At 34.5% G+C, this 13,743-nt stretch overlaps 1 protein-coding gene across 2 annotated transcripts in view; it reads right to left on the bottom strand.

Annotated features, from left to right (window-relative positions):
- Positions 1-3,189: 3,189 nt before the first annotated feature.
- The window catches only part of ENPP3 (ectonucleotide pyrophosphatase/phosphodiesterase 3), a 100,758-nt gene continuing 90,204 nt past the window's right edge, over positions 3,190-13,743 (bottom strand). For both annotated transcript variants that reach the window (XM_033235444.1, XM_033235443.1), the window contains exons 23-26: positions 12,826-12,903; positions 12,100-12,232; positions 9,879-10,035; positions 3,190-3,479 (exon numbers count right to left, since the gene is read on the bottom strand). In XM_033235444.1, coding sequence (XP_033091335.1) covers positions 3,309-3,479; positions 9,879-10,035; positions 12,100-12,232; positions 12,826-12,903 — 539 coding nt within the window. In that variant the 3' untranslated portion in view covers positions 3,190-3,308. The remainder of the gene's footprint in view (positions 3,480-9,878; positions 10,036-12,099; positions 12,233-12,825; positions 12,904-13,743) is intronic.

The following is a 13,743-nucleotide window of genomic DNA, read 5'->3' on the forward strand; positions in this document are numbered from 1 at the left end:
TTATAAATTACTAATGGAAAAATATTGTCTTTACAGAAGAGAAACTTATGAACCCTAACGTCACCAAGTGATCAAATCTGGCATGGATTAGTGATGGCACAAATGAACATCATGTGCTTCCAAATATGAAGCGCTGAGGACAAATGTCACTAATGTAGTGTCCCTGCCAAAAATGCACTGTGTTAATCCAGTCATCTGGAAATACCAGACAAACCCAACTGAGGGACGGTCTACAAAATAAATGACCTGGACTCCTCAAAAGTATCAACATTATTTGTTAAACGCTAAGGAACTGTTGCACATTATAAGAGACCAAAGATAAAAAAGTAATACAATGAATGATTCTCTCTCAGATCCTAGACCAAAAAAGAAAATATCATTAAAAAATTGTTGAAAACATGAAAAAAATTGATAGGTTCATAAATTAGATTATTTGTAGCATCGTACCAACATTAAACTTACTGTGAGTTAATGTTCTTGATCTTTGCCCAGTGAAGTGTTCAGTGTTAATGGGCATAGTCACTACAATGTACTACCAGAAGTACAGGGGTAGAAATAAAATTATATATAAATGTACATACTGAGAATGTTAATTGAGGTATCTGGGTAAGGGTTATAAAGACTTCTTTTCTTCATACTATTCTTTTTTTAATAGAAACAGGGTCTCACTGTGTTTCCCAGGCTGGTCTTGAACTCCTGATCTCAAGTAATTTGCCCACTTCAGCCTCCCAAAAGTGCTAGGATTACAGGTGTGAGCCACAGTGCCCGGCCTATACTATTCTTGCAAACTTTGTGTACATATAAAATCCTTTCTAAATATTTTGAAGTGTAACTAACTTTATTGCTTACATTTTCAGATTTTTAAAAATAAAACAAGTTCGTTGTAAATATAGGCTACATACTCAAAGTTATTAAGTAGATATACCAAATCCTCTATAATTTCATGATCCATTAAATCACTGGTATTCATTCATTCAAAATGGCTTTACATATACATATTTCTTTTTTAATGGAATAATGAATATGCAAAAGGAAGATACAATATTGCACAATCTCTGTGTAAAAAATATAATTTTATTAGCTGGGCGTGGTGGCGGGGACCTGTAGTCCCAGCTACTTGGGAGGCTGAGGCAGGAGAATCACTTGAACCTGGGAGGTGGAGGTTGCAGTGAGCTGAGATCACACCACTGCACTCCAGCCTGGTGACAGAACAAGACTTCATCTCAAAAAAAAAAAATGTGGTTTTAATTTTTCTCTTTTTATTTTTATAACAACAATTTAGCCACTTTCAGACCAACTCAGAAGTAATGAGGAAATCCAGGGTTATTAAACTCCGTTCAGGGTTGTAAACATCCACCATCTGTCTTCCTATTGTGAGTTGTAAATTCCAGGTGATCTTATTTAGTTTCCGGGCCATGGTGGGGCAGGAGAACATTGATTGGAAAAATTGTCTGTATATGAAGAGTATTAACATTGTTGCTGTGTATCCGGAAATAATTTCCTATTTGTGTCTTAACTTGCAGCCTGTCTGTATTGCACATTTTGCACTGCATACATTTTTGACCTAAATTCTATATGTGAAGAAACTATGTTAAAAAAGATTCAGTGGGAATAAACTAACATCACAATTGGTTGTAATTAATAACCATAATTCAATTGAAATTCTAATAGAAATAGAATTTGTATTCCTTGAAGTTCAGGTCACAAGATTTTTCATTAGCTACAAAGCCTGTGTCCCTGGATGAACTTATCTTTATATCAGAGAAGAATCTGGAAAATTATCAGTCTAGCAACCCTAAAATCTGACCAATAGTATTGCCCCTGAAATAATTGCTGGGATCTCTTTGGTTCATAACTCTATTTTGAAAATTCAAGAAATACATATAGAGAGTTAAAAACAAACAAACAAAAAACTTCAGGCGTACAAAGAGCAAAAAATAAAAATGTTATCTTTTTTTTCTGTTTTTTTCTATTAATTCCTGCTTCCCCCAGCCCAGATTTTATTATATAAATCAGGGGCTGACAAACTACAGCCCAGGGACCCAATCTAGCCCTCTACTTGTTTTTGTAAATAAAGTTTTATTGGAACATAGGTGATATGGTCTGGATCTGTGTCCCCACCCAAATCCTGTCTCGAATTGTAATCCCCACGTGCTGAGGGAGGGAAGTGTTTGGATCATGGGGGCAGTTTTCCCCATGCTGTTCTCATAATAGTGAGTGAGTTCTCATGAGATCTGATTGTTTTATAAGTGTCTGGCATTTTATCTGCTTACATTCACTCCGTCTTATCGCCTTGTGAAGAAAGTGCTTGCTTCCCCTTCTCCTTCTGCCGTGATTGTAAGTTTCCTGAGGCTTCCCCAGCCATGCGAAACTGTGAATCAATTAAACCTCTTTCCTTTATAAACTACCCAGTCTCAGGTATTTCTTTATAGACGTGTGAAAGCAGACTAATAGAACAATCACTCTTATTTCTTTTTTGTATTATCTATGACTGCTTTCTTGATGCCACAGCAGAGTAAGTAGTTGTAACAGAGACTGTATGGCCTAAAAAATTTACCATCTAGTCCCTTATGGAAAAGTTTGCTGATCCCTGAAAAATGACAGTAGGCTACATACATTGTTCTACCACTTGCTTTCTCACTTAACAGTAGTGATACATTCAAGATATATATAGATCTACTTCTGTCTTTATAGAGATGGAACAATATTTGTTCAACAAAACAAATTTCATAATTTGTTTAACCAGTCTTTTAGGTTGTTTTCTGTTTTTTGCTATCATAAAAGATGTCATTTTCATGCATTTGTGTCAAGCACATCTGTTGGGACAGTTTTTACAGGTGAAATTACAGCGTAAAAGTTCTGTGCATTTTAAATTTTAATCAGTATTGCCAATCAAATACAAAAAGTTTTGTGACAAAACTGATTTAGAGCTGATTCAGTTCCCAAGTGAGACATACTGCTTTTGTTCTCTCTTTTGTTTAGATAATTCTGGGCAGAAAAATATATTCAAAGATTCTGAGATAAAACATGTAATAAGGAAGGTATAATCTGTCATGAGATTAGAGTTTAAAAACCCAACAAAAAAGGGAAGGTGTAAGATAGCATCATCTCTGTGTGAAAAATATAACTTTAAAATAATACATATTCATAGAAATGAAAAAGAGAAAAGGGAATAATAAAAATTATGGCTTTTAGGGGACTTAAGGAATAATAAAAAACTTTATTTTATAAATCTCCAGAAAAAATCATTTACATTTTTCCAAAATTACTTTATACAGTAAATTATACATTAAGTAGACATTATTAAGTTAAATAGTGGTTTCAAATGTTGGTAAATATGTCTTTAGTTGCAAAATTTCAGAGACAGGTTGCACTTTATCCTGATAGAAGTCAAGCCCAGTGAGAAGCTCTACATCACGGACCCGGGCAATGTGAGCTGTAAATCTTTCTTCAACCCAAAGAGCTTCCAGTTTACCTTCCTGAAAAAGAAAAGCACAACACTTTCTTTTTCGCAAGGCGGTATTTTTCATGAACAGAAATATTTTTATTGCTTAGAAGTTGTCTTTTTGCCAATGATATTTATCTCCTTAAATCTTAATTTGATACAGCTAAATTTAGTTTTTAAAAATAAAAAGAAAACAAAAGTACAAAGTATACTATAACTAACATAGAACACAGTATTCAAAATTTATCCATTTTTATGTTTACTTCAGATATAAATTTTTTAATGAAATTAAATATTGCAGATGAAGTTAAGTCCCCAATGCTCCTCTGTTCAGAACTAAACATCTTTATATCAGGGCGAATCCCAGTCTGTTTTTTCAAACTTTTACTGTACATCACTATACAATATGCAGTACTGATGAGTCTTTAAACTTATGTTAATATTATAAATGGTATTCTACAAATTTTTTTCATTCGGTATTAATGTTTGTAATCTATAGTGATATATCTAGGTCTTGTTAAGTGACTTGTTCTTAGCTGTGGTTTGATATTTCCTCATTTAAATGCAGCACAATTAAATTTTTCATTTCGTGTTGATAAAATTTTTATTATAAATAATGCTATAATAAATAACTTGGTATAAGCCTCCTGTGTTCAAGAGCATGAGTTTCTAGGATATGTTAATAAAATTGCTGGGCCATAGAGTACATTCAATTTCTTTTTTTTTTTTTTTTGACATTGTCACTCTGTCACCCAGGCTGGAGTGCAATGGTGTGATCTCAGCTCACTGCAACCTCCACCTCCCAGGTTCAAGCAATTCTCCAGCCTCAGCCTCCCAAGTAGCTGGGATTACAGGCACCCACCACCATACCTAGCTAATTTTTTAATATTTTTAGTAGAGATGGGGTTTCACCACATTGGCCAGGCTGGTCTTAAACTCCTGATCTCAGGTGATCCACCTGCCTTGGCCTCCCAAAGTGCTGGGATTCCAGGCATAAGCCACCACGCGTGACGGAATACATTAAATTTTAACTTTATCAGATATTAAACCCAGCACTCCTCAGTCTTCATACCAATTTACAGTTCCGTAGGCAGTAAAAGATAATTCCCGTTTCCCCACATCTTTGCCAAACCATGGGTGTAAAATAGTGTTTTATGCCATTTATATTTTATTATGCTGACTATTGTTATATTTGTGCATCTTTTCAGTTATTTCTCGACCGTTTTATTTTGGATTGTTTTTACAATATGAAAGTTAGTTCAATAATTTAGAAACATGGGTTTCTATCACATTCTTTATTCTTTATTATAAATAATAATTTTCTGGTATTCATATGATATTGCTAAAGTTCAGTTAACTTTTCACATAATAAGAAAGTTTCGGAGTTTGTTTAATCAGATTACTGTATTTTCATGATTCTCATTTGACTTCGACGCAGTGGTTTACTTGTTTAAGTATGCAGGCTTAATACAGATAGCCACTATCTGAGCCAGAGGAAGTATAAGAGGAAATACTTTTTGTTCCTAACCTCTACAGCACTTGTGTCAGATTCACAAAGCGAGCTAATATTTAAAAAAAAAAAAAAAAAAAAATTCACTATGTTAGTTTGAGTTCATTCTTTCAATGGGAGTCTAATTCAAAGTCTTTCTATTCTGCCTTTACCATTGCACATTTCAGTAGCACCTAATATCTTTGATCACTTTTTTCCATAACGTTTTCTCCCATTTGGTTTATATGACTCTACTCTCTCCTGACTTATTTGGCATCCATCCAACTAAATGTTTACCCAGTACCTGGCAGTCTTCCCTCTTTTAAATTTGCAGGGAAATGACCACAAAGCATAGCACAAAACTATACTTATGCAGAGACGATACTTAAGGTATTTAACACTGAGTAAGTCGCTGGCACCAACTAATCTGAACAGAAGCCAGCTGTAGACAACTGCCCTCGTTGCACCAGTCCATGCCAATAGAATAGGCTACACAGTTTTATGAACTATATTGAAATATACTTTGATATTAATATATGTGTGTGGACGGGGGTACGTGTGTGTGTACAAATGACCTGTTACAGAATTAAGTGTATTGTATATACCCAAAATACAACTCATTTTTTGAGACAAAATTGATTTCAGCATTTTTCTGCCCTATCCACGTTCTTATTCTCTTTCCTTAGCCACTACAGTCCGGTGATTGCTGCTATCATGCTAATGCAACTACTTTGTCAATGATGACCTCACTGAATGGGGTGTCCTCAGACTTTTCAATTAGTTAGCTACCTCAGGTAGCTTCTGAATTTCCTCCTTTGTTATCCACAGTTGTACTGTTTACTTGTTTGATAATACCTTCTGTTTCCTCAGATGACTATACTTCCTGGAAGCATAGACATTTTCCTCCATTTGATTTGGGATCTTTTCTTTCCACTTTCTCCCCTTTGGCAATTGTATTTCACACCCATGATTTAATCCCAAATCTAGATCTGCAGTTCTGATTTCTCCTCCAAGTTCCATATCTGCTGAGTAACTTACAAGGAAAGTCACTTGAACTCATGGCTACATTCTCATTTATCTGACAGAAATTTAACAGTACAAAGATGACAGAAGGAGGGAAAAGGGAAAAGGAGGGAAGAAAAGATGAAAGGAACAAGGAAAGGACAAAATAAATAAGAAAATATGATCTAATGCCTTATACCAAGTGTGGGACAAAATTGTGAATCTATCATTCCTATAGCTTGATCTCAGTTCCCTCTAACCTCTTAATAGTGGGAGTACTTCTGTACATTGTGTAATTCAAATACTTAAAGTACAGAGTTTTCATACAATGCAATGTTTAAAGCAAGCCATCTATTTTATCAGGTGCATCAAAGCACAATTACCTATCCAAATGCTATTGGAAATATTGGCTGGTTTAGACTTACTAAGAAACAGTTTGTGAATGTACTATACTTTCTGGATGATTTGCATATAGGAGATTCAATTTCACTCTCTATTGACTACTTTATTTTATTTTATTTTAAGACAGAGTCTTGTTCTGTTGGCCAGGCTGGAGTGCAGTGGTGCAATCTCCACTCACTGCAACCTCTACTTTCCAGTTTCAATAAATTATCCTGCCTCAGCCTCCCGAGTAGCTCGGATGACAGGCATGCACCATCACACCTGGCCTAATTTTTGTATTTTTAGTAGAGATGGGGTCTCACCATGTTGGCCAGGCTGGTCTCGACCTCCTGACCTCAGGTGATGTGCCTGCCTCGGCCTCCCAAAGTGCTGTGATTACAGGTGTGAGCTACTGTGCCTGGCCTCTGTTGACTTTAGAATGTAACTTTATCATAAGATATGATTCCTTTATAATAGCCACCTTTTTTTATATTGGGAAGTCTTAGGGTTTTATATAGATTATTTTGTTTTATCTTTACAAACTTCATAAAAGGAGGTGAATATTTTATCCTTATTAGATATAACAGATGAGGAAACTAACATACTTACCTAAAGAAACCAAGTCATTCACTGAACCCAGGATGTCCAACTCCAAAATCCATGTATTTAAGTTCTATTTTATACTATTTCCCATATATCCTCCTAAATATTCAACTAGTCTGTCAAACTGAAGACCATCAAGAGCAAATCCATCCTTCTCAAAACAAAAGATCATGTGTGGTATACATTTCCTGGTTAGTCATGCCCTGGATTTTTAGTCATCTTTGCCTCTCTCTCATCTTGCCTTTTCCTCACCCATATCTAATTGACAGCTGCTCTTATTAACTTTGCAAACTCTTTTATAATCATAGTTTGGCTTAAGTTTGCTTTATACTCATTGCATTTTGTCTCATAATTATCTGTATAGATGTCACATTCTTATTACTATACTGCAAATTCCTCAAAATCTTGGATATGTCCAATTTATTACTGATGATGTCCTATTCAATAGAGATGATGCTCTATTAATTTTGGAGAGATCACTTCTACTTTGAATAATCAAGGAAAGCTTCATATTATTTGCACTTTACCTTGACTCACAGGTGGAATTTTTAGCAGATGTAAAAGAAGGGAATTATAGAGGAGAGAAGAACATAGGCAACAGTGATGAGGTAAGCAAACTCAAGATGTGCTCAAGTAATTTCAAGGGCTCCCGTTGGCCTGGAACATTAGCCTGTAAGGTCAATTGAGGGTAAATTGTGAAGAGACTTAAGTACAGGCTGAAAGTTGTTTTTGTTTGCTCCTTTGTATTTTGTTGTTATTGTTCAGCATAATTAAAAGTTTTGGGGTGAGAGGCTATGACAAAATATAAACTAAATTTTAAGATGAGTAAGTTGGTAGTAGTGCACACTGACAAATGAAAAGAGAAGAGGAGACCACATATCTACTTAAGATTCATTTTCAAGAGTCCTAATAGAAGGTCAAAAGGGCCCAGACCAGGAATAGCAAATGTTTTTTTCTTTGTGTACTCATTGTAATCACTCCATTATGTCTACCTAGAACCTCTGTAATAACGAACAGTTTAATCCGGATTTCATGGTAGAGTACCACACCATATCAGTCATTGATGTCTGTCATTGGAAGAGGAAGTAAAGAATAATGGCTTACCCTTGTCTCAACCAAATAAAATGCTGACAGGAAAAGTAGGAAGGGATTCAGTTCAACAACATATCCTGATAGTTTCCTGTTTAGAAACTCTTCTTCCTCATTTTAAGAATAGTGAGTGCCTCACTATTCAGCCTTTAAACTTGGCCACCTTCGTTAAACAATTTAAACACTCAAGTAAAATTGTATCTGCATGACCCAACTGAAATGTCACCCTCCCTGTCAGGAAATAATTCTCCTTTGAAATCCTACTATAGCAGTTTATCTGTCCCTCTCTTACATCACTTATCTCTTTCTTCTAATGTTTTCCTGGATTTCTAATTGTGAGTACCTTCTATAGTGCACAGCATGGTGAAGGCACTCATGTGTTGAATACCTGAAAGATATAGATGAATCCCAATCTGGCCTAGATCCCAAGCTTTAATTCTCAGGCTCTAATTGCCTATGGGACTTTCCACATCAATACCCATTTCCACAAACTTAAAATGCCTAGCTTTAGCTGATCCTATCTACCAACCAAAAAGTTCTCATTCCTAACTTTCCTCTTTCTGCCTTTTTCCTAATTACCAACATTCAAATCTGATTCATCTTTGAGTTTCCTTTTGGGGTGGGGGCTCTTGTATCCAATCAGTTACTAAATCCTCTTCATTCTTCATACCCACCCTCCATGGAAGACTCTTCGTAGTCTTCTCAATATATTCAAATTCTATCCATCCTTTGGGCACAGCCCTACTTACACCTTATTTTATAAAATTTTTATTGATCATTCCAGCCAAATGTGATTTTAATTTCAAATATTAAATCCTTTTAACATTAATTGTCCGTTGATCCCAACTTTGCAACCTCTTTTATTTTTTAGTTTTTAGAATAATTCTTGCATTGTTGACTGACTAAATTGTGTGTCTATATCTCATATATAAATTGAAGTTATATATGAGCTCTTTAAAAGCAGGGACAATGTGTTCCTCCTTTGTGCATTCTAAAGAGTTTCTATCATGATACTGTATGCTTAATAGGTACTCAATATATTTGTTGAATGACTTCAGTAAAACCTAAGTTCCAGTATACATATTTTTTCTATAAGGAATTTATATGCAAGTTGAATTAACTACTTACATATAATCTGCCTTGATCCAAAAAGGATTTTGAGGTAGCCTAATAAATGATGTTTAAAAAAGAATGTTACTTGAACTGTGTGTATTTGTGTGTGCATGTGTATAATCAATTTCACACCTCATGGCTCAAGTTGATGGAATTTTTACATGTACATACTCATTCAGAAATATTAATTTAGTGATAACATTGGGAATAACTTTAAGATTTGTGACCAAAATAAAAATAAGTTCTGGTGTTTCTATTACATAGTAGAGTGGCTGTAGTTAATAACAATGTATTGTATATTTCAAGATAGCTAGAAGAGAGGACTTTGAGTGTTATTACCACAAAGAAATGATAAATGTTTAAAGTAGTAGATATGCTAATCATCCTGATTTCATCAGTATACAAAGTATGCATGCATTTAAACATCCCACTATACCTCATAATACATACAATTTTCATGTTATAAATAAAAAAGAAAAAAGAGATTAACAAGATTTCATCTCTTTCATTCTTAGTGAATGTGAATAAAACATATAAATAAAATACATGAGGTATACATATGTTCAACTATGCAGTATATGTTTAATTGATATTAATTACATAGAGATCAATAGTCTAAGGAAAAGCCTAAAAATGAAGTATTACAACTTTCCCATGAAACACTTAAGAAAATACATTTTAGAGCCACTTTTATGAGAGCCCAAAAGAGCTCTGACTCATTTTCTCATGTCCTGGACCCTCCCAAAGCATACTCACAGGACAGCTTTCCACGTTGGTAGGTCGGTGAGGGATGATAAAGGGTAGGACGTCCAGCCACCCAGGGCAGTTTTCCGGTGTGTGGCTCTTGTTTTTACAACTGGTCAGCACCACAAAGTAGTGCGTTGGGATGGGAATGTCAGTGTCCACTATATGTCTTACAAAACATAATTGAAAACATGTTTTGATGTTATTACACTTTTGTTTCTAAAGGTGATAAGTGTGTTTACATAGTTTTTTCATATATATGTAAAACAATCATTCGTATAATTCTAAGTTTGACAGCATTTTACTATATGCTAGGTACTTTTTAAATAACTTGCATGCAAAGTTTTAAGTGCAAAATCTGACTCCACCAAAGGAATACAAGCTGGTATAAATATGCAAATATATATGAAAAAAAACTATGTAAAGACACACACACACACACACACACACACACACACATATATTTACTTCTAATGGTACTTTGGAATTTTTTTTTTTAATAGAGATGGTTTCTCACTTTGTTGCCCAAGCTGGTCTTAAACTCCTGGGCTCAAATGATCCTCCCACCTCAGCCTCTCAGTGTGTTGGCATGACAGGCATGAGACACTGCACCAGGTCAATAAATGTCTTCATATAGTTTTAAAGAAATGCCAAAGTAAAAATATAGTAAAAGAAAGTAATGAATAAAAACCACAAAGTCTTACATATTCTTTACTCCCATCAGCCAGAATAGAGATTACAGCAGAAGTCCAAGCTTGGTCATTCTAACATGAAAAAATATTAGACTACAAAAAAAAGAAAAAAAAGAAGCAGAGCATGATATTCTGCCTCCTGCATTTCCTCGTTTTGTTGACTTCATACTTCACAGTAGTGTTTACTAATACAGCAGAAGCTGAGAATGAAGGAGCCCAGATTCCACCTCCAGCCGTGCACTTCCACGAAATGTTTGGACTTTTACTCATCCTCTAATTCTATCATTTACCGAGATTCCTCAGCTTTCCAAGGATGTGATTCTGTGCTATCAACTTCACAGTGTAGACATGGGGATAAATCCATACAACTGATATGACAGTACTTTGGTTTCAGATAATGAACATGAAAGTGTTTTCAAAAGTTTTAAGTGCAAAATCTGATTCCACCAAAGGAATGCAAGCTGGTATAAATAGAAGTGTATTACTGTGATTTAGAACATGGACTCAGAGCCAGGCCGTCCAGGTTCATATTCTGGCTTTACCACTTATTAGTTGCAGAATTTAGATAAATTGTTTAACCTCAGTTTCTTTAACTCTAACTGGGGGCTAATGGAACCTAACTAGGGTATCTTTGCGGTTTAACTGATGTATATGTGAGTTCTTTAAAAAGTACCTAGCATATAGTAAAATGCTGTCAAAGTTAGAATTATTAGAATTAAGAAATTGTGAAAGATAGAGTCAATACTGAAATATTGATTCAGTATGCATTCAATATTGAAATAAAGACATGGTGAAAAAAATAGGAAAAGGCCACATACTTAGTAGTCATAAATGTTACTTTATCAGAAGGTACAGGTAGAAATCATTGCTTTACATAATCTAGGCTTAGTATAGTTGTTTAGTTTGGTCCTTCATATGTTTTGATAATAAAGAGAAATGGTAGATGAAACTTCTCTAAAACTCTATTACTGTGCTCTGCATTCAAAACTAATTCTTAGCAACCTGTTATGACCAGGCTAAGTACTAAAATGTACAGTTTAGTTAGGACTAGTTCTCTGCATCATGAAATTTACCTACAGTGTCTCCTGGGAAATGCTTTTATGAATTGTTCACTATTCTTGTAAAATTTACCTTAGTCTTTACATGACTTTTCACTATTCTTGTAAAATTTACCTTAGTCTTTACTTGACTTTTTTTTCATTTATTGTTAGATTGGTTTTATATTCACTGATAGTACATCAAGTTTTCTCTACCTCTTTAGCCTTTACAAAATTTCATGTTATCTTTGCCCATTAATTTAGCAATTTTCCAAATGAAATTTTTGCTAAACTTTTCCAGGAAGTGTTTTCTTTGCCCCTTAGTTTAAATTGTTTGCAATATAAGTTTTCTCCTAAATATTTAGATAGACTAGATTGAAAATAGTCAACAATAACATTTGTCTATGAATGTATTATGTAATATTTAAAGTACTAAGCTTTACTTAAAATATTGGAATTTCCCCTCATGAGACCTATTGATAAATCAAAAAGTCAAACACTTACTTGGTAATTTCGTCTGGAGCATCAAAATGGCCATCATAATTATAATCAAATATTGGTCCACTAACCACATTTACTCCATTTCTTTCTGTGGCGTGTTTTATAAGAAGAACACTGTGGAAGTAGTCCCACATTTCTAAAAATAAAACAATAAAGTGCTTAAAATGTCTACTTCAGTTGAACGTGACAATATTTTCTATTATAGACAAGTACATTTAAATAGCATGAAATTCTGCTTTCATCATTGTCAGTGGTGATTGGGTAATTCTCTAGAACAGGCTTCACAAGCAAAAAATAAACAGCTACATTGATGATAGCTTTTTGTTGTTGTAGTTATAGTCTTGAAATTACAGTTAAATATGCCTCCAAATTTCTCCCTAGGGCTGAGTTGCTTATGGGACAGCGAGTGTTAAAAATAATCAGAACACATATGTTGCCTGATTAATTATTACTCTGGGGATGAATATTTACCTTTTATTTACTTTTAGTGAGTGGCACTAATCAAATTAAGGGTTAAAAACAAATTATCAGAATTCTAGCAACAAGTCACTCAAAGTCAAAGTTGAAAAGAATCTATGTGAGGGATCCTTCCTGTACCTATATTTAAACCATTAGAACAAAATGACCTTAAATTGCAGGAACAAATTGCAATTTAAAAAATGCGTTTAGTTTGGAAGTTCAGGGAGTCACTTAACTATTTTAAAATTAATACTCTAAATACATACTTACTTCTGAATTCTTCATACATAGGTACCAAATTGCTCATAATTAAAGCATCATATTGGCTATCAGAAGTTCTATTGATGGCTGCAAAACACATGGATCTTATTAGATCTAGCTATAAGAGAAAATATAACATACTGCACAATAGGCCTATTACTATTACATATTAATATAAATTTATTAACAGTCAAAGTACAGAAATAGTACTTTCTAACAGAAGTCATTAATAATGCAGGCAGTTTTATGTCTGTAGTGGGTTGAAGTGTGATCCAAAAAAGCTACATCCAAGTCCTAACCATTCCTTTCATCCCTGTGAATATAAACTTATTTGGAAATAGGTCTTTGTGGATGTAGCTAGGAGTCTCTAGATGAGACTCTCCTGGATTTAGGGGTGGACTGCAAATCCAGTGACTAGTGTCTTAATAAGGAGAAGGAGATTTGGGAAGAGGAGAAACACAGGGGAGAAGGTCTTGTTAAGATGGAGGCAGAGGTTTGAGTGATACCAGTACATGCCAAGAAATGCCTGGAGCTACCAGAAGCTGGGAGAGACAAGGAAGGATTTTCCCCTAGAGCCTTCAAAAAGAGCATGGCTGTCAACACCTTGACTTTAGCCTTCTGATCTCCAGAACTGTGAGATAATACATTTTTGTTTTAACTCAATCTTTTTTGGTAATTTGTTCCAGCAGTCCTAGGAAACAAACAGAATGCCAGATATATATGCGTAGTTATTGGTAGTGCACAAAATAATAATGTTATTATAGATAGCTGTCTTCCAAAATAAAATTTTCTGAAGAAAATGAGTTTTTACTTGATAGAGACTGATATGGTTTGGCTGTGTCCCTCTCAGTCTCATCTTAAATTGTAGCACCTGTAATTCCCACATGTTGTGGGAGGGACCCGGTACGAGGTAATTGAATCAAGGGG

This window comes from Trachypithecus francoisi, unplaced genomic scaffold (assembly GCF_009764315.1).
Source record: "Trachypithecus francoisi isolate TF-2019V2 unplaced genomic scaffold, Tfra_2.0 Lachesis_group15, whole genome shotgun sequence".
Classification (NCBI taxonomy): Eukaryota; Metazoa; Chordata; class Mammalia; order Primates; family Cercopithecidae; genus Trachypithecus; species Trachypithecus francoisi.